General features: G+C 37.1%; 1 protein-coding gene, 1 non-coding gene and 1 pseudogene across 2 annotated transcripts; 1 reads left to right on the top strand and 2 right to left on the bottom strand.

Moving 5' to 3' along the window:
• Positions 1-1745: 1745 nt before the first annotated feature.
• MPC2 (mitochondrial pyruvate carrier 2) lies at positions 1746-25767 on the bottom strand. Its single transcript, XM_030875564.3, has 5 exons — positions 25361-25767; positions 12269-12309; positions 4319-4403; positions 3829-3940; positions 1746-2058 (listed from the first exon to the last, which is right to left on the bottom strand). Exons 1-5 carry the CDS (start codon positions 25467-25469, stop codon positions 2022-2024), a joined length of 384 nt encoding a protein of 127 aa, XP_030731424.1. The 5' UTR covers positions 25470-25767; the 3' UTR covers positions 1746-2021.
• On the top strand, positions 11205-12096 carry LOC115863086 (ferritin heavy chain pseudogene; annotated as a pseudogene).
• Positions 22231-22333, bottom strand: LOC115863161 (U6 spliceosomal RNA). Its single transcript, XR_004043415.2, has one exon. It is a non-coding gene; the product is annotated as a U6 spliceosomal RNA (small nuclear RNA).
• Positions 25768-26154: the final 387 nt, after the last annotated feature.

The following is a 26154-nucleotide window of genomic DNA, read 5'->3' as shown; positions in this document are numbered from 1 at the left end:
GTTTTCGATTGGATACATATTAGAATCTTTAATTTTTAAGATTTAATAGTGGGATGGATGAAAGTTTTTGGGCAGAAAGGAAGCATGAGACAGTCTGTCGATGTAGCTTCTGAGAATCAAAAGGATTGTCTGTGATTGCATCTAAATGCTGCAATTAATTTGACTGACAAGTGGGGCTTAGGAGAACCCATATAGGAAAGAGCAGGTTTTAATGAAAAGGAAGTGAAACACCAATTCAACACACATATTTTCATAAACTTTTTTGTATCTGTGCCATATTTCAGAGTATATGTTTTCCTTAAATGCTTAACCCTAGAAAATACGTACACATGTGTGCATTCAGATGCCAAACAAATATAAGTGTGGCTTGAAAAGAGAAAGCAGTAATAATTTGACGCTTGATTTGACCTCTTCACTTTTGCCTGTGTCAAATGTTCTAATCCTTCCTCTTCAAAGATGGACAGTGCTTTAATCAACTATACTCCAATATAAAATAAAAAGTTTAAAAAAACCCCCCAAAACTAGACCATGGCAGAAGTGATGGGATATAACTTACGAGATTAGGTTATAAAAAGACTGCAGCTTCTGTCTTAGGAACTCTCTCTCATCTTCTCTCCCTCTCGGGTATTTTCACTCTGGGGAAAGCAGCCCTTTTGGTGAAGAACTGATGTCTCTGGCCAAGAGTCAGAGAGGATGTGAGAATGGGCAATATCCATGTGAGAGAGCTCGGAGGCAGATCTCCCCAGAGGTGAGCCTGAGGTGACTGCAGCCTTGGCTGGCCACGTGACTGCATCCTGTGATACCCTGAGCCACAGGCACAAGCCAGAGGCATTCATATGAGCTGCTCCAGGATTCTTGACCCACAGAAACTATGAGATAATAAACATTTGTGGTTTTCAGTTAAAATCACTATAATTTTATTGGTTAAAAAAACAAAGATGGACAATGCTGAAGGGTTAAAAGATAAAGTGCAAGGTTTTCAATTGCTAATTGCCGAATTTTGATTATAGTATATTATTACTCAAAAAGTTCTTTTTGTCACTTGCTTCTTCAAATTTAGAAATAGCTGGCTTTGCTGATTTCTCTGACTACAGTTCTAACCAGGATTGGTTTTACTAGGATTTTCAGAAGAAAGGTCAGTACCCCAAATGGGAATTCAAATCAAATATGAATCCTCATAACGGGGACAAAGGTCACAAACATTTACAGAAAGCTGACTTATGTCCCAGGCACTCTGCTGGACACTTTCTTTCTTTCTTTTTCACACACACACACACACACACACACACACACACACACACAGTGTATTTTATTGCACACTTTCTTAAATTGCCCAAAGTCAGAGATTATAAGTCACACAGCTGGGATTCAAATTCAGGTCTGTCTGACTCTAGAGCTTTTCTGCCACATCACATCAGTTATTGAATATATTTCAAAAATTTACAAATCCTTTGTTACTCTGTAGCAGTAAAAGACTTTCATACAATATACCAAAAATAATATTCTTCACAAGATTCTTCATTTCAAGTTAAAATATTTTAAAACAGTTTGAGGTGTCATGTTGCTGGCCATTCCACAACCCATTTCTCGCTCTCTTTAGCTCTATTTCCTTTCACTTTTAGCTACTTCATCATCCTTCACTGTACACAGATTATTTAACTTTCCGACTATCTTTTGACTCACTGGAATATGTGTGCTCTTAGATGTACACACTTTGGTTGACTAGAACAGAAGGAGGCCAGTGGTATGTACGAGCAGTATGATTTATTATGGACAAATAGTAAAAAAAATGTTACTAATATCCATAGATAAATTCCTTAAGTAATATGTAAAGAGACAATATTATTAAAAGTTTGCTTTATTTTTCTGTTGAATCAAGTACTATCTCCCAATTACAGTTAGAATTTATGCCTTACAAATGTTAGCACAGTTAGCATCACCTCATTGACAACTGAATAATAAATCAAACTAGGTCCCAGCGGTTATGTCCACATCCAGGTTGTTAGGGTGATCAAGAACTCTTATTTGTTTGCTTTAGCTTTTAGTCCTTGGTTATATCTATAAAGAAAACAGAAAGAAAAAAATCATGAATCACAATAGATACATTTATAATAAGAAGGGAGTGGGAAGCATATTCCATCTCTTCTTTCTCTCTAGTCAAGAAGCTATACAGTTGTAAATACAATCTTCCCAGAGGCTTATAGAGAAACAGGCAGATGGGAGAGTAATCCAAGGACTTTTTTGAATCTGGTTTCCAACTGTCAAAACGTCTTAACTGACATACAGTTCCCTGTACAAAAATATTATTTTAATGTAAGAATATTTTCATTCTGGAACTATACAAGAGTATGACAAACGTGAATATATGTATAAAGTTTACCAAAACATGGTCATCTAGAACTTTTAATTTTATACTCACAAAGCATCTTTCCTGAGAATAAAATCAATTGGGAATGGGCCTGTCTAATCACTAAAAATAAAATATAATTCTGTGATGCAGGCAGGCTACTGGGTTAGGAGGTTGTAACACTTAAAGTTTATTGAAACTAAGGACAATTTCTTCAATTATCATTAATTCAAAGAAGAATTAACCACAAAGCTACAGAGTCTTTCCCTTTTACATTACCCTGGGCTTCATTAACTATTCTTCTCAGCTGAAAATAAAGTGGAAAACTGAATAAGCACAAGAGGGAACTTATTCCATGAAGCCTACCATACCTCCAAGATTTCTCAAAAGGTCCTGATTTCAAACATTCAACAGTATTTTCCTAAGTCCTCCAGAGAGTCCAACATTTATATTTCTAACTAAATCTAATCTGCTATTGTAACCGAAAGGCCAAAAATCCTTTTGTCAAACTAAACCTGAATTTCTGATATTAGAAATAATATTTCTGAATGTGACACTTAGTGTTCTCATAGTTCTACTATCATGAGTTAATATAAAGTCAAAATGAGATGGTGCATGAGAAAAGTACTCTGTGAATAAAATCTCTGTACTAATTGAAGCTTATATTGATATAAGTAAGCCCTAAAAATGGTTGTCAGGCATTGTGTAGAATGAGTGAGTTTATTTATTCATCTATGCGTTATGTGCTAGAATATTATAAAAAGATTACAGAATTAAGCTACTAGTAAAGCTAGGGATGGTACAGATGAATGAAATTAAAATGTACTATACTCTGCAGAATAGAATGCCTTCTGAAAGGAAGTAAATTATATAGCTCAATGTTTTCTATTTCTTTACTGAAATCATTCAATTTTTTAGTTAAAGAAAGTTGTTATTCATAACATTGTTTTGTAATTTAGGAAGGTTCTATGGTTCAAATCAAGCCAGAGCCTTCATCTAAGCTCACTGCAGAGTGTTAACCAGTCACTGACAAATAATATTAATCACTGAATTTTAAAAATTTCCAATGCTCACGGAATACATACTTTCCAATGAAACTAGCAGCCTCACTTTAAACATCATTTCCAATACTATATAACTATACATTTAAGTCTCACTTTATTATATTTGATTGAAAGTAAGTGATAAAAAGTTCATGCAGAAAATTACCTAATATATCCTAAATTATATATGTTATCTTATCTTAATAAAAGAGACTCTATCAAAGGGCTGTACATCTAGGTAACACACAGATTTAAAACCTAGGTAATATACTGCCTAACACTTTTAACTCAAACCCCCAGGCTTTCTAGAAATGTTTAATGTCTGCTTCAGGCACATCCTGTCTTAGCATTATATATGAATCTTAAAAAAAAAAAAAGTATTGCCAGCCGGATGGCTTCTGAGGCAGATTTTTTTTTTTACATCTGTGGTAAGCTTACCTCCAAATACGAAAGAGCTGAGAGGCTCCAGCTGTCCCGACAAAGAAATTAACAGCAAACAGACTCCAGTTTTTGGGAATAATTACAAGTGAGTATCTTGACCAAATAAACCCTGTTGAAATAAAATTTTTTTTTAAAAAAGCATAGGTACTGCTGCAATCTTATTTGAACATTTAATATTAGAGTAAAATAATTATAAATAAGACTATGACAACACAAAGTAGGACAAAGAAATGCTATAATTTGAGACTTTAATGAAGTTGCTATAATTCAGCATTTCACAAAACACTCAGTTCTTACAGCAAAGGGAAATTTTTATAACCCTCCTCTGCCTTGTTTGGCTATAGTCTAATAACTTCCTAGAGATAACACTGCTAATTTCTTTCTGTGTGAGTGTGTGTATATGTATTTCAAACATGAAACTGTTAAGTACATTGATATAAAACAAAATTATTGAATGCCCGGTATGGAAGATATTCATTTAATTTACCTGTAGCCATCAAAACAGCAGATTGGGCTGTGCTGAGTTTTTCTGCAGGTCTGGCCATGTCAGCCAATCCAGCACACACCAACCCCTGGAAATACACATTAACACATAAGAAAGAAAAAAAAGCATCATGAGTATGTAGTAATCGTTCTCAATTCTAACTAAAACACAAACTATTTCAGAGATTTTCAGACTGTAGCTATGATTTTAGTATCCATGCATTAAGAAAAAATGTATCATGACAAAAAGTTACAATGAATTCAGAAATGCTTTTTGAATTAAGTTGTATTTTGTTAATCACATTAAACAGCTTCATATATTTGAAAATCAGTAGTGTGTGTATATATTTTTTCTATAAGTATATTTGTATTTTTGTTCTACAAATGATACTTCTTTCACATAAGAATTTATATATTCTTTATGCATGTTGGGAACCACTGGTGTGGAAGATGCCTGAAAGCTATTTGTATAAATTCCTCCTTTCATGTTTTTTGCAACGTTATTCTTTTTTAAAAGTGGAAGTATCAGAAAAACTCTGCTATAATTTTAGTTTCTTGGCTAGATAATTTTTCTTTAATGTCAAAGTATACCTGGTCATTTCTTCTCTGGTATGTTTTTAACACTGTTTTTTATAGAATCATACCCTACCATCAGCAACACTGAGAAAGTTTAGTAATGAGTCTTCACTAGAATATTAGTTATGCTACTCTATTGCAGAGATTAGAATACATAACAGAATGATTTTTATTGATGAAAAATTCACACCTATGTAAAATAAGAGAGACTAGTACAAAGAACCCCTACATACCCATCACCCAGTCAACAATTATTGACATTCTGCCATATTTATATCACCTCTCCTCCTCCCTTTCTCCAATTTTAAAATCAAATCCTAAATATGTCATTAGAAAATATGGTTCTAAGAAATTCATTTTCAGGTTTTTTTGAGTTTCTAAAAGATGCTCTTACATGAAAAATATAAATCAGCACAGGGTTTTTTTCTCCTAAATAGAACACATGCATACTTGTGAATTTTTACAAATTTAAACCAAATCCAAATGGTTTTGATTTAATAAAGTCCGTAGATCAAGGAAGCAATGATTCTGGCTTTAAAAAGGGGCAAATAGTTAAATACTGAAGTATAAGTAGAGGTAAATCATGACCAATACTACTTTTCTTGTTAATTTTCACCCATAGTCCTGTGATTTTCTTCCCAAATGGTTCCTAATCATCACTCTTACATTCTTCTTCCAGGTCCCAATGTACATTTTCTCCGTTGCATATCTGTTCCACTTTGGCAGGGTGGAATATTGCCGTTGTAGAGGGGAAGAAAGGGACTGATTTCTAGCATTATTCTACTCAGTCCACGTATTACTACACTGTAATAGATCTATGATGACTATAGGCTATATTCTAGCATTGTCTTTTGGAGGAAGGTAGCAGCCATAATTTTGTTTATGCTCAGAGTATACATTTTATTTTTCTGGGACATGTTAGTAATTGTGCTCTCCCACAGGGGTCTTGAGGCCCCTCTCCCACGTTTCTTTCTCTCTCTATTTTTTTGAAATATTTGCTTTATTATCCTCTCTCTTTATATGTACATATATTTTTTTCTGACCCATTTACAAAGAAGTTGTAGACATCATGCCCTTTGACTCCCTAGTATTTTAGTGTACATTTGCTAAGAAGAAGACTATCTTCCCATTCTCTTATATACCCACAATCTAATCACAAAATTTAACATGGATAAGACACTGTTGTCTAATACACAGTGCATAGTTAAATTTTGACAACTGCCCCCAGATGTCTTTTAAAACATTATTTTTCTTGTCCAGAGTAGTTAGGTCAGGATAATACATTGCATTTGGATGTTACGCCTCTTTAGTCTTCTTCTTTTTAAATTAAATTATAGTTGATTTATAATACTATATTAGTTTCCTTTCCCGCATTTCTAAAAAAAAAAAAAAAAAAAAAATCCCTTTCTAGGGGATTTCCCTGGTGGTTCAGTGGTAAAGAATCCGCCTTCCAATGCAGGGGACCTGGCTTCGATCCCTGGTTGGAGAACTAAGATCCCACATGCCACAGGGCAACTAAGCCCGCGCACCATAACTACTGAGCCTGCGCACCTCTACTAGAGAGCCTGTGTGCCACAACTACTGAGCCCATGCACCCTGGAGCCTGCACACCACAACTAGAGAGAAGCCTGCGCACCGCGATGGCGCAATGAAGAGCCTGTGCCGCAATGAAAGATCCCACATGCCTCAATGAAGATCCCGAGTGCCGCAACTAAGACCGATGCAGCCAAAAACAAACAAACAAACAAACAAAAAAAACGCTTTCTACTTCTATACCACTCTAACCTCATGTAAATTACCTTATAAAATCTTACTGTGAATCTAATCTCTGCCATTTACTAGCTGGGTGACTTTGGTCAAGTTACATAACACATTGTCTTAAATTCCTCATGTATAAAATGAGAATATGAATAGCTACCCTTGCAAAAGAGATATATGATTAAATGAGATAATATGTTTCAAAAATATTTACCATAGTGCCTGGAAAATATTATTATTATCAACAACAAATAGTAGCTTACATCTTTAGAGAAGCAGAGATAAGGGAATATTAGTCTCTGTACCATTTCCTGTACTTCTAGTCTCAGGGGCAGAAGGTCTGTGTTCCTATTCTTCTTTGTTATGAACTTTATTCAAATAATAGAACTGTAGAGTCAGAGAGTGTGTGGAGTCTATCACAAGGTTATGTAAAATACTCCCTAACATGGGGAGAAAGTACTAATTACAGAAAGATCCACAGTGACTTTTAAAGGGGGTCCTGTAAGTGTTTAAGAGCCTAGGCTTTGAAGTCAAATTAGAACTGAGGGTTCAAATCCTGACTCTGTCACTTACAACAGTTCTAGTTCTTTGAACCTCAGTACCCTTACACCTTTTTTCTGGTGAAGATTAAATATTAGATAATGTATTAAATAACCCAATACAGAGAGTTTGGCATCTAGTAGATTCAAGTTAGTTCTCTGTGTTTCCATCCATTAAAAACTGGTTTTCAAATGTGTGATTCTTTCTGGCACCTGGTTATCTCCACTGGGTGGAGTAAATACTCATCAGATAGTGTAAAACATTTTTTCCTTCCTTTCTTCCTCCCTTCCTTCCTTTCTTCCTTCCAATATTTTCTCCTTTAGTAAAAAAAAGTCATATGACACTTCTAGAGGAGGGTTAAAAATGAAATACCATAACAGAATATTCCAATTCCAAAATGCTTAGGGATAACAAAGTTCTCAAGATTTTAAACTGCGAATTAGTCTATATAAGTAGTTCCAGCTGGAAAAGCAAGTAGATAGACATTAAAAATCTGCAGAGGTAATCTTGAAGTATAGTTTGACTTATTCGTAAGGAGAACAGAAAAGAGAAAAATTAGCCACACAAAACGGTATACTGTTCAAGAGTTAACTATAACCCAGTCGGGAATTCCCTGGTGGTCCAGTGGTTAGGACTTTGCACTTCCACTGGAGGGGGCCTGGGTTTGATCTCTGGTCGGGGAACTAAGATCCCACGTGCCGCACAGAGCAGCCAAAAAAAAAAAAAAAAAAAAAAAAAAAATATATATATATATATATAAAACCCAGTCTGCACAAACAGACTATGAACAAAAAGAAAAAAGCTCCCTCAACTGACCTTCACATAATAGTTTCCCCAGATTAGCCAATGATATCCATTCCTTCTGTAAACAAGCTAACGATGCCCATGGCTGAATACTCATGGCTAGAGGCTATTTATTCTGTATTGCACTCATGCACTTTTGCTCTCACCAGTTGAGTTATATTTTTATCAAGTCACTGTGTTTGTCTTCAAACCTGTTTATACCAGTTTTACTTGCTACTGTAATTTACCTAATTTAATGAACTAGGTAAAGAAGTGTTGTTATTTCTATGAAATCTAAAGAGGGTTCTAGAAAGAGGGTTGTTATTTCTATGAAATCTAAAGTGACTGTTTTGGAAAGATTGAATAAAGGCAAGTTAAACGTTCTGTCAAATTTGGTGTGAACAAGACAGATATAAAAAGATGGGGGTGAGGGGCTTCCTTGGTGGTGCAGTGGTTAAGAATCTGCCTGCCAACGCAGAGGACATGGGTTCGAGCCCTGGTCCAGGAAGATCCCACATGCCACGGAGCAACTAAGCCCGTGAGCCACAACTACTGAGCCTGTGCATCTGGAGTCTGCGAGCCACAATTACTGAGCCCATGTGCCACAACTACTGAAGTCCATGCACCTAGAGCCTGTGCTCCACAACAAGAGAAGCCATTGCAATGAGAAGCCCGCGCACGCAAAAAAAAAAAAAAAAAAAAAAGCTATTGGTAAAAATCAATAAACTTCTAAACTGTGGTAAATTTGGGGTCGGGGTGCCCCCAATTTATTGGAAATACATTAAGTCATTCTTATTTTTTATTAATTTATTTTTTTTAATTAAGTTTTTTTTTCTGTACGCGGGCCTCTCACAGTTGTGGCCTCTCCCGTTGTGGAGCACAGGCTCCGGATGCACAGGCTCAGCAGCCATGGCTCACGGGCCCAGCTGCTCCGCGGCATGTGGGATCTTCCCGGACCGGGACACGAACCCGTGCCCCCTGCATCGGCAGGCGGACTCTCAACCACTGCGCCACGAGGGAAGCCCTAAATTAACTTGTTTTGGACTATAGTTGAATTACAATGCTGTATTAGTTTCTGCTGTACAGCAAAGTTAATCAGTTATACATATACATATATCCACTCTTTTTAGATTCTCTTCCCATATAGGTCATTACAGGGTATTAAGTAGAGTTCCTTTTGCTATACAGTAGGTCCTTATGAGTTATTTATTTTTTCGTTCTCACTTTTTAAATAATGGTGCTAGAAACAATATTTCAGCAATTAATTCCACTTTGCAGATATATAATTTTAAGCGTTGGTAGGGAGCAAAGAGAAAGGAAATAGTAATCTACATTTCTTAGTATTTTTTTTTTAATATCACTTTTAAATGCTTAGAGTATGAGAAGAATCATTAAAGATGATATATTGAAGCTTCTTTTTTAAACTGATGGAAGCTTTTCTCAACTTACAAATCTAAAAAGAGAACTGCTCCCTAGTTCTCTGTAAAATATAGCTCCCAACCACTAATTTACTCTAATCTTGTTGCTTTATAGATGAGACAAAACGGCGGAGACTGAACTTGCCTAAGGCCATAAAATTGAGGGACAGGTAATTTCAGTTCTAACATTCTCAACTACTTAGATTTACAGCTGAGTTTCTGAGTTGTTCTAACAAATTAAAACAGTACATTTAAGAGAATTAAAATAGCCTACAACCCAAACAAAAAACAACTTTATTAAAACTTGGGCAAAGGGTTTAAATAGATGCTTTTCCAGAGAAAATGTAGAAATGGTCAATAAGCACATGAAAAGATGCTCAGCATAACTAATCATATTAGGTAAATGTACATCAAAACCACAATGAGACACCACTTCACACCCATTAGAATGGCTATTATAAAACAACAACAACAAAAGTAACAAGTGTTGGCAGGGATATGGAGAAATTGATTGGAACCCCTGTGAATTGCTGGTGGAAATGTAAAATAGTGCACCTGCTGTGGAATATAGTACAGCAGTTCATCAAAAGATTAAATATACTGAATTACCATATGATTCAGCAATTCCACGCGTAGGTATATACCCAAAAGAACTGAAAGCAGGTCTGGAACAGATATTGTACACCATTGCTCATAGAGGCATTATTCACACTAGCCAAAAGGTGAAGCAACCCAAGTGTCCATTAACAGATGACTGAATAAACAAAATGTGATATACACATTCAATGAAATATTCAGACTTAAAAAGGAAGGAAATTTTGACACATACTATGACATAGATGAACCTTCAGGACATTATGCTAAGTGAAATATGCCAGGCACAAAAAGACAAATACTGTATGATTTCACTTATATAAGGTACCAAGAGTAGTCAAATTCACAGATAGAAAGTGGAATGGTGGTTTCCAGGGGCTAGGGAAGAGGGAAATGAGCTATTGTTTAATGGGTTCAGAGTTTTAGTTCTGCAAGATAAAAAGAGTCCTAGAGATTGGTTGCACACTGATGTGAATGTACTCAACACGAAAAAAATGGTTAAAATGATAATTTTATGTGTATATTTTTACAGTTAAAAAAAAAAGCCTGCAGACCAGTAGTTTTCAAACTTTAGAAGTCCTCAGAATCACCTGGAGGGCTTATTAAAACACAAATTACTGGGCTCCATCCCTATAGTTTCAGATTTAGTAAATTTGTGATGTGGCCTGAAAATCTGCATGTCTAACATATTCCTGGGTGATGCCAATGCTGCAGGTCCAGGGATGACGCTTTGAGAAGCACTGCATTAAGCCCAAACTGGCCCTTCCAACATAAAATCAATGATTTGTTATTAACAGCCATCGCAATTATTTCTTTTCAGCTAAATGAGAGCTTTAGGAATGGAAACTCTGGCATAGTGTAAAAGCACTGGTCTTGGAGTCAGAAGTCCCATATTCTATCATTTCCCAAATGTTAATATATATACCCTTGGATAAATTCTTCTACTTTTTGAGAATAACTTTCCTTGCCTCTATTTTAGTGTTAGTATCTGAAGTTCTCATACTAAATTAATAACAAAAGTTAATTTGGGGGTGTTCTAATTAATTTAAAGTTTTACATAGTCACAAAATTTTAGAATGAAGTTTCATGTTCCTAGGGCCCATAATTATAAGCTTTTTGATAACAATACGTTCCCCAAAGGGGTCTCACCTATCTAATGAGTTCAGAAAAACTAAAGTAGGTAGTAGGCTATATGCAGTAAAACTGATACATCTGGCCACAGTCCTCGCGGAGAGTCGCCGCGGTTTCTTGCTTCAACAGTGCTTGGACGGAACCCGGCGCTCGTCCCCCGCTCCGGCCGGCCGCTCAGAGCCAGCCCTCGCCACCACCTCACGGCGCCCTCCGACCGCCCCAAGGTCCCCGCCGCCGTTACAGCGCCGCGCAGCCACCGCCACTGTTTCACCTCAGCCGCCCGCCATGACGGCCGCGTCCCCTTCACAGGTGCGCCAGAACTACCACCGGGGCTCGGAGGCCGCCATCAACCGCCAGATCAACCTGGAGCTCTACGCCTCCTAAGTCTACCCGTCCATATACTATTTTGACCGCGATGATGTGGCTTTGAAGAACTTTGCCAAATACTTTCTTCACCAATCTTGTGAGGAGAGGGAACATGTTGAGAAACTGATGAAGCTGCAGAACCAACGGGGTGGCCGAATCTTCCTTCGGGATATCAAGAAACCAGACCGTGATGACTGGGAGAATGGGCTGAATGCAATGGAATGTGCGCTACACTTGGAAAAAAGTGTGAATCAGTCACTACTGGAACTGCACCAACTGGCCACGGAGAAAAATGACCCCCATTGGTGTGACTTCATTGAGACTCATTATCTGAATGAGCAGGTGAAATCCATTAAAGAATTGGGTGACCACGTAACCAACTTGCGCACGATGGGGGCCCCCGAATCTGGCATGGCTCAGTATCTTTTTGACAAGCACACTCTGGGAAATAGTGATAATGAGAGCTAAGCCTTAGGCTGGTTTCCCATAGCCACAGGGGTGACTTCCCTGGTCACCAAGGCAGTGCATGCATGTTTGGGTTACCTTACCTTTTCTGTAAGTTGTATCAAAATATCTACAAGTCCTTTCCTTAGTACCATTCCTTCAAATAAAGTAATTTGGTAACCCCCCCCCAAAAACCCTGATACATCTGAGCGTATTTGTATAAAATTACTTCAAGACGTACCATGAACATTTAAAAGTACATCCTTCAGAAAAGTTACTTCAAATTAATAAGCTCCTTTAAAGAATATCTTTTTCAGTAGCTTCTGCAAAAATTCAAGACTTACCCATTTCATAATTGGAGCCCAGAAAAATATTGTTTTGGGACCTGAAAATAAAAAATGAAAAATTTAGCAATAAACCAACTATTTTCAATATGTCTTTTAATAGCCATCACCACATTTCAAAAACTCAAAGGTTTATCAATCCATTTCTAATAATTTTTACTATGCTTTCTGCATACTTTGTATTTAAGTTAAAATTTAGAGAGTCACCACACTATCAATCTTTCATACAAGTTGCTTTGATCTCCTTGTCAATTATTTGTATTTTTGTGAACTATTAAAATTAGCTAAAGTATAATGGAGATGGTTTCGGAAACCATTCCTAACGTTTTGCCTTGAACATGGAACTTAATGTTATTTCACTTTAGGATAATCTTCAAGTTGAGGAAATGACAAATTATGGAATTTTGGTGATACAAGCCACAGTAGATATTTTCTATTAGTTTCTGGCTGCAGTGGGTCTTCATTGCTGCGTGCAAGCTTTCTCTAGTTGCAGCGAGCTGGAGGGTTACTCTTCATCGTGGTGCGTGGGCTTCTCACTGCGGTGGCTGAGCACTGGCTCTAGGCGCGCGGGCTTTAGTAGTTGCAGCACGTGGGCTTGGTAGTTGTGGCACGTGGGCCCTAGAGCACATGGGCTTCAGTAGTTGCGGCTGTGGGCTCAGTAGTTGAGGCGCGCCGGCTCTAGAGCGCAGGCTCAGTAGTTGTGGTGCACGGGCTTAGTTGCTCTGCGGCATGTGGGAGCTTCCTTGACCAGGGATCGAACCCAGGTACCCTGCATGGCAGGCAGATTTTCAACCACTGCGCCACCAGGGAAGTCCCAGATATTTATATATTCACTAATTCTATTAATATTTATTATTATAAATGACATGTCACCACGTATTCTAGTAAAACTTCTTATAAAAATTCTATATATTCTAGTAAAAAATTAATGAACCTAACTTTAAAGGGCACATGAGAAAGTGGAAAGCCTAGATTTGTAAGCTCCTTAATAGCAGGGTCCTTGTTTTAGTTATCCTGGTACTCATCTGCCTCGTGCAAAATGTTCAATAAATGTTGACAGTATTGAAAACGACTATGGTTTCTTAGATAACCTAGAATTTGAGAAACATGACGTTTCAGAGCTGGAAGGAAACCCAGAGATCATCTAATCTAAATCCTTCATTTTACCAATAAGGCTCAGAGAAGTTCCATAACCTACTCAAGTCATGCGGCTAGTAAGCCCAGAATTGTAACTAGAACCTAAGTCTTCTAACTCTTAAACTTGTGCTCTTTAACCACATAACATAACTGTGCCCACTTGTAACTCTTCCAAATTATATGTCTCTTTTAACCTTCCAGGGGATACAGTGACAGGAGAGAAACAGACTTTGTCCATGGTAATTTAAAAGCTAAATCCAATACAAATTAATATGGTATGTATGCTCTCAACACACTGGATCAACAAAAGACATTTATTTCTTAACACAAAAATTAATCAATTTCACATAAGACAACAGTGATTTTAAGCAAATTCGAAATTAAAAAAATCTAATTATAATTTATATTCTAATTATATAATTATAAATCTAGTTGTATTATTTCTGCCTTAATATTCCACTTTACTTTTTAAGAATAAATAGTTTTTATGGATCACAAAAATCACATCTAAAATGGCATCATCACCCAAATATAACACATTTATTTCTCTTCATCTACTCCCAGTAATATTTCTCAAATAGCACCAGCAGGTAAAGATGGATTTATCCAATTTCCCCCCAGTGGGTGAGCATTCACTGTCATTAATAATCAAGGAATGTTTCTGTTCACATACACATAAATAACATTTAAAAGATAGAATTGACTCAAACCTATTATTTAGGAACAAAACAAAAGATAATGAAATTGAAAAAGCATGGAGCTAAAAAAAAAGTAAAAGCACATAGCTAAGTTAAGATCCAGTCATAGTTGTAGGTTTAATTTGTTGCAAAGAAGACCACTCATTCATTCACCCATAATAATTACTGCATGCTTTACAGTGTTGTAGGCACTGGGGATGCACTGGTAAATAAAACACAGTGCTGGCTTTAAAGGACCTAAGCACAAGCTACTAGTCCCCTTATTTGGCCTTACTTGGCCTTATCTGGCTAATTCCTAATATCCTTCAAAAACTCATTGAAGGTTTCATCTCCTCAAGGAAGCCGCCTTTAACATCTCCAGGTTAGATTAAATGCTCCTTCTCTTAACTCCCAAAGCAGCCTGTCTATTCTTCTAGTTTTCTGCACTTAACAATTAAACTGATCTATTTACGCATCTGTCACTTTAATCAGGCAAGGTCTAGAAGTCAAAGCCTGTTTCTTAGTTTTTCTTGACAAATAATATTTTTGAACAGAATTGAATTGGATTAACCATATCCAGGAGAGATGCTAATCAACGCTACTCAAATTTTAGGTTTGACCCAGATTTGCCTTGACACCGCTTCATCCTCAAGGCTGGGATTTCAGGGACATCAGGTTCCCTTTACATCAGGGAACTGGTACTAGACTTTCACTCATTAGTTACTCTACTCTTAGACCATGATACTTCCCTTTTTGGCTCCTGAAAATTCTTCCCATGAGTCTGATGCCATAATGCACTAATCCTATAAGTCAATCTTTTCAAACTCTGGTTATTTTAGTTTGAGTTTCTGAGATTCCTATCATCACACCTGGTTTATTTTTCTTTATCATATACAAAGCCGCAGGGTCATATGCAGTATCAATTACCAAGTTTATTTTTTATCCCTGCATGAAGCTTGGCTTCATCTCTCAAGGGTAAGCCAATACATTGTTTTCGTCTCCGGCTTTGGATTCCCCAACAGACTCCTCTCTTCATATTTCAAAACTCATGCTTCCTCTTCTGCCACCCCAAAAACTGTTTCCTGAGCAATGCCTCTAAGGTTCTGGTTTCTTTACGAGCTGAAATGGTTGACCCTTCAGGGTTAATGAACGTCAAGCTTTTCAGTAGGTTTGCCTGGTAACTAATTTACTCAACTGCTCTGAGCTAGGTGATAATATTAAAATAAAAACCGCCCTTCTCCCACACAACTGAACCAAACAAAAACTTCGAACATGAAATTATGTTTGCTAGAACATGGGCCAAAGAGAAGTTTAAATATTTTATTTAGTGCATAATTTTAAACTATAAAACAAAGCCTAAATTAGTTTAACAATTGGTAAGCACTGAATTTAAAAACATCAGTAGCAAATATATATTAATAAGACATTCTAAATTTCTAATTTTTTCTGAAATATCAGAGGATGCTGACACCTGACACAAATAATTAGGGTTGGAGATCTGTAAGTGCAAACAAGCAGTGTTTTCTTCATTGTTAAAAAAAGGAAAAAATAGCTAGTAATACCCATAATCATATAATAGGTTAACAACAAATTTTAAAGAAAACTTATTTTAGTTCACCCTTCCATTTTATCTTAGCTAATCATTTTCTACCTTAAAAGTAAAGAAGTCAAATAAATATAGACGTGTATGAATTCAGGAAGAGAGGCTATCTTCTTGAAAACAGCAATCAGTCAATAATGGAAATGGTAATGAGGAAACATCCCAACTGATTTTGACATTTAAAATGTAAAGTTTAAAAACATTTGTTTATTTAAATATAGTTGATTTATAATGTGTTAGTTTCAGGTGTACAGAAAAGTGATTCAGTTATACATATATAACTATATTCTTTTTCAGATTCTTTTCCATTTTCAGGTTATTACAAGGTATTGAACATAGTTCCCTGTGCTGTACAGTAGGTCCTTGTTATTCACCTAAAACAAAAAGTTTTGACAAAAACATATTTGGAAACAGGTATCACATAAACAGTGAGAATATAATGTCACATTGTCTTTCCAGACCTGGGAAAAATAGTTTATGTTCTACAATGACATAGCTATTCTCACTGGAGAGCATTAAAAAAATGAAGTCATTAAATAATCATGATACTTGAAGTGATTATAACACCTTAAAATCAAGATAAGCATAAGTATAAATAGAGTATCTAGTTAACATTCGTTACGATGAATGAAAAAACTTGATTAGGCATAAATTTTAAATTACTGAAAATATATTGAATAAAAAGCAGCTCTTAAGAAATTTAATTTGAAGTCCAAGATGAGGGAAGTGTGTCCCCATCAGATATAAATATACATTCCTTTAGACAAAGAATTAACTAACAATTAACACATTTTCATCTTGTTTCTTATAAGTCCACTCTTGGAGGTTGGAAAAGGCCTCAAATGCTGACTATTTAAAACTATGAATTATACAGCAAAACAAACATATGGCTACAAAAGGGGAGAGGAAGGCGGGGAGGGACAAATTAGGAGTATGGGATTAACAGATACAAACTACTATACATAAAATACATGAGCAACAAGGATTGACTGTAAAACTATGAACTATTTTCAAGCATAACAAAAAATACGAATAATAATATAATAGTCATTTTCTTTTGTGTTGTTATATGTTTTTCTGATTTTTAAAGTGAAACTGATGTTTTCTAAAGTTCAAACTTTCATGGAAGAATTTGAAAAATTCTGCAAGGGAATATCACAACCAAATATGTAAGAGACATAAGAGACCTACATTTTCAAACAAATTAACAAATCTAGTTGCCTTGTTGAACTTTGATGAACCTATTAATAAAACAATGACATAATTTTACTTCCTAATTTCCTTACCTGAGAGGAATGACTGCTAATGAAATACTTTATAAATTCTACCCAGAAAGTATGTCATTTATTGTACGTATGATTCTCTTCCTAGGGAAAGACTTCCTTCTTGGAACAGAATAAGTAACTTTTACACATATGCAAACGTACACATATACAAATATTGAATTGAGGTGCTCCCAATGTTAAGAATAAAGTTCTTACTGAATGTTGTCCACTACTCCACCGAATCCCTTTCATACCATTTCTCTTTGGTTTACTGCTTTCAACATCCCTCAACTTTCCTCTAACATTCCTTGTATTAAGCAAGTCCATCTGTTTGCTATAATGTAGCCAGCTACTTACAAATTCACACAGATATTGACAAAGATTACTCATTTTTATTTGTACTAAAGCTAGTTCTGATTTCATACCGAGAACATGACGGGGCTACCATTTTAGAGCCAAGCAGTCTTTATATCTCGTGGAAGGCCCTGGAAAGAGCTCACTCAAATAGCACCCAGAACGTCATAGGTGTATAATGATTTCTAAAATGTTGATTTTAAACAGGCTTTGGTGAAAATGCCAAAGAAAAATAACAGGTGAAGTGACTAGCTATGATAGCCAATATGCATTTTAGGGTTGATACATTTTAAATTTATACATTCCTTCAGTAACAAAGAATCAATGACTTCTAGATTTAGAAAGACTGTTGAAATCATCTAGTTCAGGCATTCATTTTATAAATCAGGTAAATGAGGCCCAGAGAGGTAAAATTACTTACATAAAATACATAGCACAACAAGGATAAAAACTTAGATCCCTAAAACCTAATCTAACAATAATTATATAGTCTTCCCTGATGAAATATGAGTTTCTTGAAGCCTCTGAAACTAAGAAAGGTCCTAGCAGAAATACCAAATTGTAGACTATTACAGCTAGAAAGAAACTTAAAGAAAATCCAAATTCTTCTACTTTTATACATGAAAAAGAAAAGGCACTTAAAAGTTAAGTAATGTGTCTCATATTCAGATAGTTCCAGATACAGCAAGGACCAGAATACAGGCCTCTTTGATCCCAGTCCTCTTTCTGCTATGCCAGACCACACTTTAAATGTATTTCACACTCTCTCATAGACAATATTAATATTATTACATGACTTGGAAATAAGAGACAATTTTTTTTAAACTGAAGTATAGTTGATCTACAATCTTGTGTCAGTTTCAGGTGTACAGCAAAATGATTCAGTTTTATATACATAAAACTGAATATATATATTCTTTTTCAGATTCTTTTCGCTTATAGATTATTACAAAATATTGAGTATAGTTCCCTGTGCTGTACAGTAGGTCCTTGTTGGTTATCTATTTTATACATAGCAGAGTGTATATAACAAACGATTTATAGCTTCTCTTAGGGCTTGCTTCTCCTTTAGTACATCTAGTGAATCAAATTAGATGAGGCATGAACAGTCTTAATTTCTTAAAATTAGTTTAAGATCAGGTTAGTGGGCAAAAGTTATGTTAAGTGTCACACTAACAACTACAACAAGGATTGTATTACTTTTATGATCTCTTCTGAGAATACAAAATCTCTGTGGCTAGGGATTTTAATTTTATTCACTAAAATATCTCAAATGCTAAAACAGTATCTAATATACAGCAGGCCCTCAAAAAATATTAAATAATTCAACTTTCTTGGAGCTAACTAGTTTAAAGATATTCTATTTTTCATCAATATCTTACAATTGTATTTGAAATCCCAACTTTACATTTTGGTTCTCATTCCTTAATTTTAAGGTAACAGAGGTTATAACTGTAAAAAATAATATATGTATATTTACATATTTAGTGTATATATTTAAACATAATATACATTAACAATATGTTTAAGAATATATTTATATAGAGAGATGTATTATACATGGTATATAATACAGATATATTTAATATGATATAGATATCTAGATGTCTATCCTAGACTGGCATTAAAATTCTTCAGATAATCTCTGTAGGAAGAAAATGTTCTAACAGAGACGCTAAATAACCATGTTAATACATAACTGTGTGGGTTTCTACACTGGTTATTTATTTGATCCCCATTTGGCTTTATTTACATAAAATAAAACAAAATATTCTCTGAACTAAGTTGTATTAAACTGTCTAGTATAAAATCAATTCCCTGAGCATTTAATTTTGAATTTTTTTGATAAAGATATTCCCTTATGAACACTGTTAATAATGGTTCATTTAGTATGTTTTTATTTTAAAAAATATTCTCTAGGTCTGTAAGATAAAAAGGAAAAACCAATTCTCTTACCTAGGAAAAATGAAAATATCCCTGTTATGAAGATCTTAAAGTAACTTTTCCCATAAGCCTTCCCAGAGAGAACGCCATGCAAAGTAGAGAATATTCTCAGCAACAGCAAACTAAACACTGCAACATGTTTCATAGAAGTATTTTTTCAACAGTTCTTCCACTTAAGCCAAAATGTAATTCAATATAAGCAAAGCTATGGTAAGCAAAAATTATATGGCTCAGATAGCTGTTTTCTGGGCTGACTTAATTGAAGGATAGTTTTTATTTATTTATTTTTATTATTTATTTCTTATTTAATTCTGTTTTTTCCCCCAGTTCTATTGAGATATCTCTCTTTTTTTTTTTTTTTTTTTGCTACACCACGCGGCTTGTGGGATCTTAGTTCCCCAACCAGGGATTGAACCCGGGCCATGGCAGTGAAAGCACCAAGTCCTAACCACTGGAACTCCAGGGAATTCCCGAGATATAACTCTTTAGAGACTCTCTGGACTCTTTAGGGCTGAGGTCTCCTAACTTCTTTTGAACACATTGCCCCATCAGTTAAAAAAATTTTTTTTTGAGCATACATCCCCTATATACAGTGCATATATATACATATATATAAATTAATACATATAGACTCCATAGAATTTAGTTGTGTACAGATGTTCCTTGATTTATGATGGGGTTACATCCCAATAAATCCATTGAAGGTTGAAAATATCATAAATTGAAATTTTTTTGGGCCTCTCACTGTTGTGGCCTCTCCCATTGCGGAGCACAGGCTCTGGATCCGCAGGCTCAGCGGTCACGGCTCACAGACCCAGCCGCTCCGCGGCATGTGGGACCGTCCCGGACCGGGGCACGAACCCGTGTCCCCTAAATCAGCAGGCGGACTCTCAACCACTGCGCCACCAGGGAAGCCCCATAAATTGAAAATTTATTGAATACACCTAACTTACTGAAGTATCATAGCTTAACCTAGCCTACCTTTAACATGCTCAGGACACTTATAGCTTACAGTTGGGCAAAATCATCTAACACAAAGCCTACTTTATAATAAATTGTTGAATATCCCATGTAATTTATTGAATACTGTACTGAAAAACAGAATGGCTATAGGGGTGCAGAAATGGACGTACTGATTGTTTACCGCATGATTGACTGTGAGTTGTGCCTCGTTGCTGCCGCCCAGCAACATGAGAGCACTGTACCACATATCACTAGCCCAGGAAAAGCTCAAAATTCAAAATACAGTATCTGGGCTTCCCTGGTGGCGCAGTGGTTGAGAGTCCGCCTGCCGATGCAGGGGACACGGGTTCGTGCCCCGGCCAGGGAAGATCCCTCATGCCCTGGAGTGGCTAGGCTTGTGAGCCATGGCCGCTGAGCCTGCACGTCCAGAGCCTGTGCTCCACAACGGGAGAGGCCACAACAGTGAGAGGCCCGCGTACCGCAAAAAAAAAAAAAAAAAAAAAAGTACAGTCTCTACTGAATTTGTATTGCTTTTGAACCATCTTGTAAAGTTGAAAAATCTTAAGTCTAACCATCGTAATAAAGGGACTATTTACACATACATATATATATGTGTACTAATTTATTTTTATATTGTAAACTTTAAAAAGATAAAGTAATAGTAAGTATTAATAGAAGTCCTCTTGTTTTCTTCCTACATTCCAGTTTCATTTTGTGCACGCTTTGGGATGATTCACCCCATTTTGGAGCTCATACATACAAAGGAATGACACTCCACTAATAATTTTTTTCCCCAACTAAGCTCTTAAGTAAACACTGGGCAGCATGACTTCAAGGTTATTTCTTTGAACAAATATCTAGAGGGTAGCTATGCAGCTGGTTAGTGTCGAGTCAAATACTTTTATAGTCAGGAGATGGTGGGGGGAGTGACGTATCTTATGAGAACTGAACTTACTAGGACACACATTTGGTTAGAACTCTATTCTTTTTCTTTTTTTTTTTAACATCTTTATTGGAGTATAATTGCTTTACAATGTTATGTTAGCTTCTGCTGTATAACAAAGTGAATCAGCTATACATATACATATATCCCCATATCCCCTCCCTCTCGCGTCTCCCTCCCACCCTCCCTATCCCACTCCTATAGGTGGTCACAAAGCACCGAGCTGATCTCGCTGTGCTACGCTGCTGCTTCCCACTAGCTATCTATTTTACATTTGGTAGTGTATATATGTCAATGTTACTCTCTCACTTCATCCCAGCTTACCCTTCCCCCTCCCCGTGTCCTCACATCTGCGTCTTTATTCCTGTCCTGCCCCTAGGTTCGTCAGGACCAATTTTTTTTTTTTTTTTTGCGGTAAGCGGGCCCCTCACTGCTGTGGCCTCTCCCGTTGCGGAGCACAGGCTCCGGATGCGCAGGCTCAGCGGCCATGGCTCACGGGCCTAGCCGCTCTGCGGCATGTGGGATCTTCCCGGACCGGGGCATGAACCTGTGTCCCCTGCATCGGCAGGTGGAATCTCAACCACTGCGCCACCAGGGAAGCCCTACTGTTTGTAGATTTTTTGATGATGGCCATTCTGACCGGTGTGAAGTGATATCTCATTGTAGTTTTGATTTGCATTCCTCTAATGATTAGTAATGTTGAGCGTCCTTTCATGTGTTTGTTGGCAATCTGTATATCTTCTTTGGAGAAATGTCTATTTAGGTCTTCTGCCCATTTTTTGATTGGGTTGTTTGTTTTTTTGATATTGAGCTGCATGAGCTGCTTGTATAGTTTAGAGATTAATCCTTGGTCAGTTGCTTCATTTGCAAATATTTTCTCCCATTCTGAGCCTGTCTTTTCGTTTTGTTTATGGCCTCCTTTGCCACGCAAAAGCTTTTAAGTTTCATTAGGTCCCATTTGTTTATTTTTGTTTTTATTTCCATTTCTCTAGGAGGTGGGTCATAAAGGATCGTGCTATGATTTATTTATTTATTTATTATTATTTTTTTAAACATCTTTATTGGAGTATAATTTCTTTAAAAATATGGAACGCTTCAAAAATTTGCATGTCATCCTTGCACAGGGGCCATGCTAATCTTCTCTGTATCATTCCAATATTAGTATATGTGCTGCCAAAGCAAGCTCTGATTTATTACATAGAGTGTTCTGCCTATGTTTTCCTCTAAGAATTTTGTAGTGTCTGGCCTTACATTTAGGTCTTTAATCCATTTTGAGTTTATTTTTGTGCATGGCGTAAGGGAGTGTTCTAATTTCATTCTTTTACATGTAGCTATCCAGTGTTCCCAGCACCACTTATTGAAGAGGCTGTCTTTTCTCCATTGTATATTCTTGCTTCCTTTATCAAAGATAAGGTGACCATATGTGCGTGGGTTTATCTCTGGGCTTTCTATCCTGTTCCATTGATCTATATTTCTGTTTTTGTGCCAGTACCATACTGTCTTTATTACTGTAGCTTTGTAGTACAGTCTGATGTCAGGGAGCTTGATTCCTCCAGCTCCGTTTTTCTTTCTCAAGATTGCTTTGGCTATTCAGGGTCTTTTGTGTTTCCATACAAACTGTGAAATTTTTTGTTCTAGTTCTGTGAAAAATGCCATTGGTAGTTTTATAAGGATTGCACTGAATCTGTAGACTGCTTTGGGTAGTATAGTCATTTTCACAACGTTGATTCTTCCAATCCAAGAACATGGTATATCTCCATCAGTTTGTATCATACTTAATTTCTTTCATCAGTGTCTTACAGTTTTCTGCATACAGGTCTTTTGTCTCCTTCGGTAGGTTTATTCCTATGTATTTTATTCTTTTTGTTGCAATGGTAAATGGGAGTGTTTCTTTAATTTCTCTTTCAGATTTTTCATCATTAGTGTACAGGAATGCAAGAGATTTCTGTGCATTAATTTTGTATCCTGTTACTTTACCGAATTCATTGATTAGCTCTAGTAGTTTTCTGGTAGCCTCTTTAGGATTCTCTATGTATATAGAACACTATTCTGACTCTACAGAAGTAGATCATTCTGTGCCAGAGACAATATGTAGATAAATGGATGATGAAGGCCACAGGTCTAACTCTATATATAATGCAATATTCTACTCTAATATATATTTATATAAAGACATATTCTTGTAACCTGTCTCAACGTACTTGTCAATGATACAATGAAATCTCAAAAATTTAGCCTTGCATATTACTGTAAAAACCTCCAGTATGTGAATCTACTCTAATGTTTAATATAATGATTCAATAACATACTATTATGCAAAATAGTATGCAAAATCCTTGAATATTCACTCTGATGACTCTTGGAACAATAATCAGTATTTCCTCAGATTTTATTGAATACTTATGAATCAATCAACAGTTATATTTTTCATGTTTCTTCATTTCTACAATGGTGTGCCTACCCTACAACATTTTAATCACAAATAATTTTGCAGTGATAGGTATTCTTACTCTGCATATTGGTGAAAAGCTTAATAAGAGGATAGGTATTCTTACTCTGCATATTGGTGAAAAGCTTAATAAGAGGGAACTAACACCAACATTTGTTGAGAGTCTACGTGCAAACACTGCTACATGTTTTACAGACAATACATCACTTAACTTTCACAGCAATCCTTAAATGGTGATAATTATTATCCCCATTTCATAGATTAGAACTAAAGGTTGGGGTCAAGGTCACACAGCCAAGATTCAAATCCAGGTCAGTCTGGCTTCAAAGCCTATGCTCCTTCCATTACACTGAAAAAAAGGGTTACAATAACTGAACTAGTCCAAGAGTATCCAGATAAAATGCACAATCTACTAACAAATCTCAAATGAAAGATAATTCCTTTTCATTATAAAAGTCGAATAAAGTATTATAAAGAATGATTATACGTGGTTAAAGCCAAGGTCTTGCAAAATATCACTATAAAACTACCCTCCAATTCTGTTTTAAAGTAGTTTAAAGTTGCTCCTCCTCTATCCTGTCTTTATCCTACAACCTAAACACAGAGCTTAAGAGGGTCAGGGTTGACTACACAGAATTCAGTTGAGTCTGAAGCCCAGATTATTACAGAAGCATTGCCCAATTCTCCCTCCTGAAAATCTCTGCCACAAAACACAGCACAATTCCAAAAATTGCGTGTTAAAAGAACCAAAAGGCAAATAAACTAAATAAGCCTCTTCATCAATAAAAACCTCTCCTTAAAGATCAATTTTATAAGGGGTAAACTACTGCAACAAGTAATATTATACTAAAGTATAATTCCAAGACACAGTTCACCCCATTATCAAACTGGAAATTAGATTTAGTAACCATCTCACACTCCCAAGAGCTTCTTAATAGTCAGATATGTGGGGAGACAGAGTTGGAAGAATTGGGATCTTCCAGTTTCTTAAAGAATTATTTTTTTCAACCACAAGAACATTGTTTTCCAATAGGTTAAAGAGAGAGCTAACATTTACTGAGCATTTATGAAGAATCAAACACATACGTTATCTTTAACTCTCACATCGATCACATTTTACAGAAACTAAGATCTAGGATTTCGCCCAAGGTCACGTCGATAGTAAGCAGCAGAGCAGAATTTAAAACCAGATCTGTCCACACAAAAAGGTCCAGGGAGAGCTTGTTCAGTAGTAATTTCATAAATAAGGATAGACTTAAACAAACTAGACCTATGGGGCAAGGAATGACACTGACTCAGAAATCGGTTAACACTTCTGCAGGCCTGTCAGCTGGAGCTGAAGGAAGTATGACCTTTACTCCAAACCCTCCAGGGTGGAAAGACAGCTCTTCTCCGCGTGGGTCAATATACCACTACTCATGGAGGGAAAGAGGAGAGAATGAGGTTTCCTGGTGGCCCAGACCCTTTCTTGGCCGCAGAAATGGAGAAGGATCAAACCCAGAGGCCCGGTCAGGGTCTGAGTTGTGCCTAAGGGAAGGGGTGCGACAAAGGTCGCAGACTTGAAAATAACGAGTTTATGAGAGATGCTGGAAAAGAAAACATGAAAAGCAGGGAGCATGGGAAAGTACACGGATTCACTTGAGGGAAGGGGGTTGGGGCTGTGGGTGATGCCTCCAGCAGCAGAGTTGTCAGTGGGCCTCAAAACGGAGGGAAGGGACAGGGATGGAAGGTCTCGGTGGGAGCCACTCTGGGTTCATTACCTGCCGGGTGGTTGTACAACGGCCTCAGTTTCTCAGGCAGCAGAAGCTCCACTTTATCAAGGACCCGGTGGTAGGTGGCCAGCAGGCCCCGGGCGCCGGCGGCTGACATTTCTGCGGACGAGTGATCGTGGGCAGCCAGGTAAGGCAGCGGCCGTGTGCTCCTCCCTAGCTGGCAACGAAGGGCAGCTCGTCACTTTCCCCTGTCTCAACGCCTCTCAACGCCTCGCGCCCTCCTCTCCCCCAAGGCAGCTCAGCCTGCTCCCCTGTGAACCGCCCGGCGGCCCGCGCCTAGAGAAGATTGTGGGGGCGGAGACTCTGCGACGGCCCGCCCCCAGCCCGCCTCCTGGTCTCCGACTGCCTAGAGGGAGGAGGAGTCACGGAAACAGGTGGCAAACGGACAGCCTCACCGAGTCAACCCGGCGCCCTACCGGGAGCGCGCTTGCGCAAGCAGAGCGACCCGCGGTGACTGGCCCGCCCCGGGGCGTGGGCGGGGTCCAGACCAAACCTACAATTTCTTCTTCCTGGCCCGGAGGCCATGTTGGAGAAGGGAAAGTGAAGCTGCACCGGCGCTAATCCCCTTTCACTTTGGTTAAGGAGGCCCCTAGATAAAATGGGCTTTTCGGGCCTTCCATGACCCGACTAAAGATGACGCCGCACAACTCTGTTGCTTCCTTTGGAATGAGACTCGTGAGCGCGAGACTTCCGATTTCAGCTTCTTCCGTCTCTATTCCTCATTTATCCAGAGTATTAAGGATTTGACTAGAGTGGTCTGAACCCACTTTTCTAGGGTAAGG

This window comes from Globicephala melas, chromosome 1 (genome assembly GCF_963455315.2).
Source record: "Globicephala melas chromosome 1, mGloMel1.2, whole genome shotgun sequence".
Lineage (NCBI taxonomy): Eukaryota > Metazoa > Chordata > Mammalia > Artiodactyla > Delphinidae > Globicephala > Globicephala melas.
The sequence above is the reverse complement of the archived record's forward strand: the minus strand, read 5'-3'. Positions and strand labels throughout refer to the sequence as shown.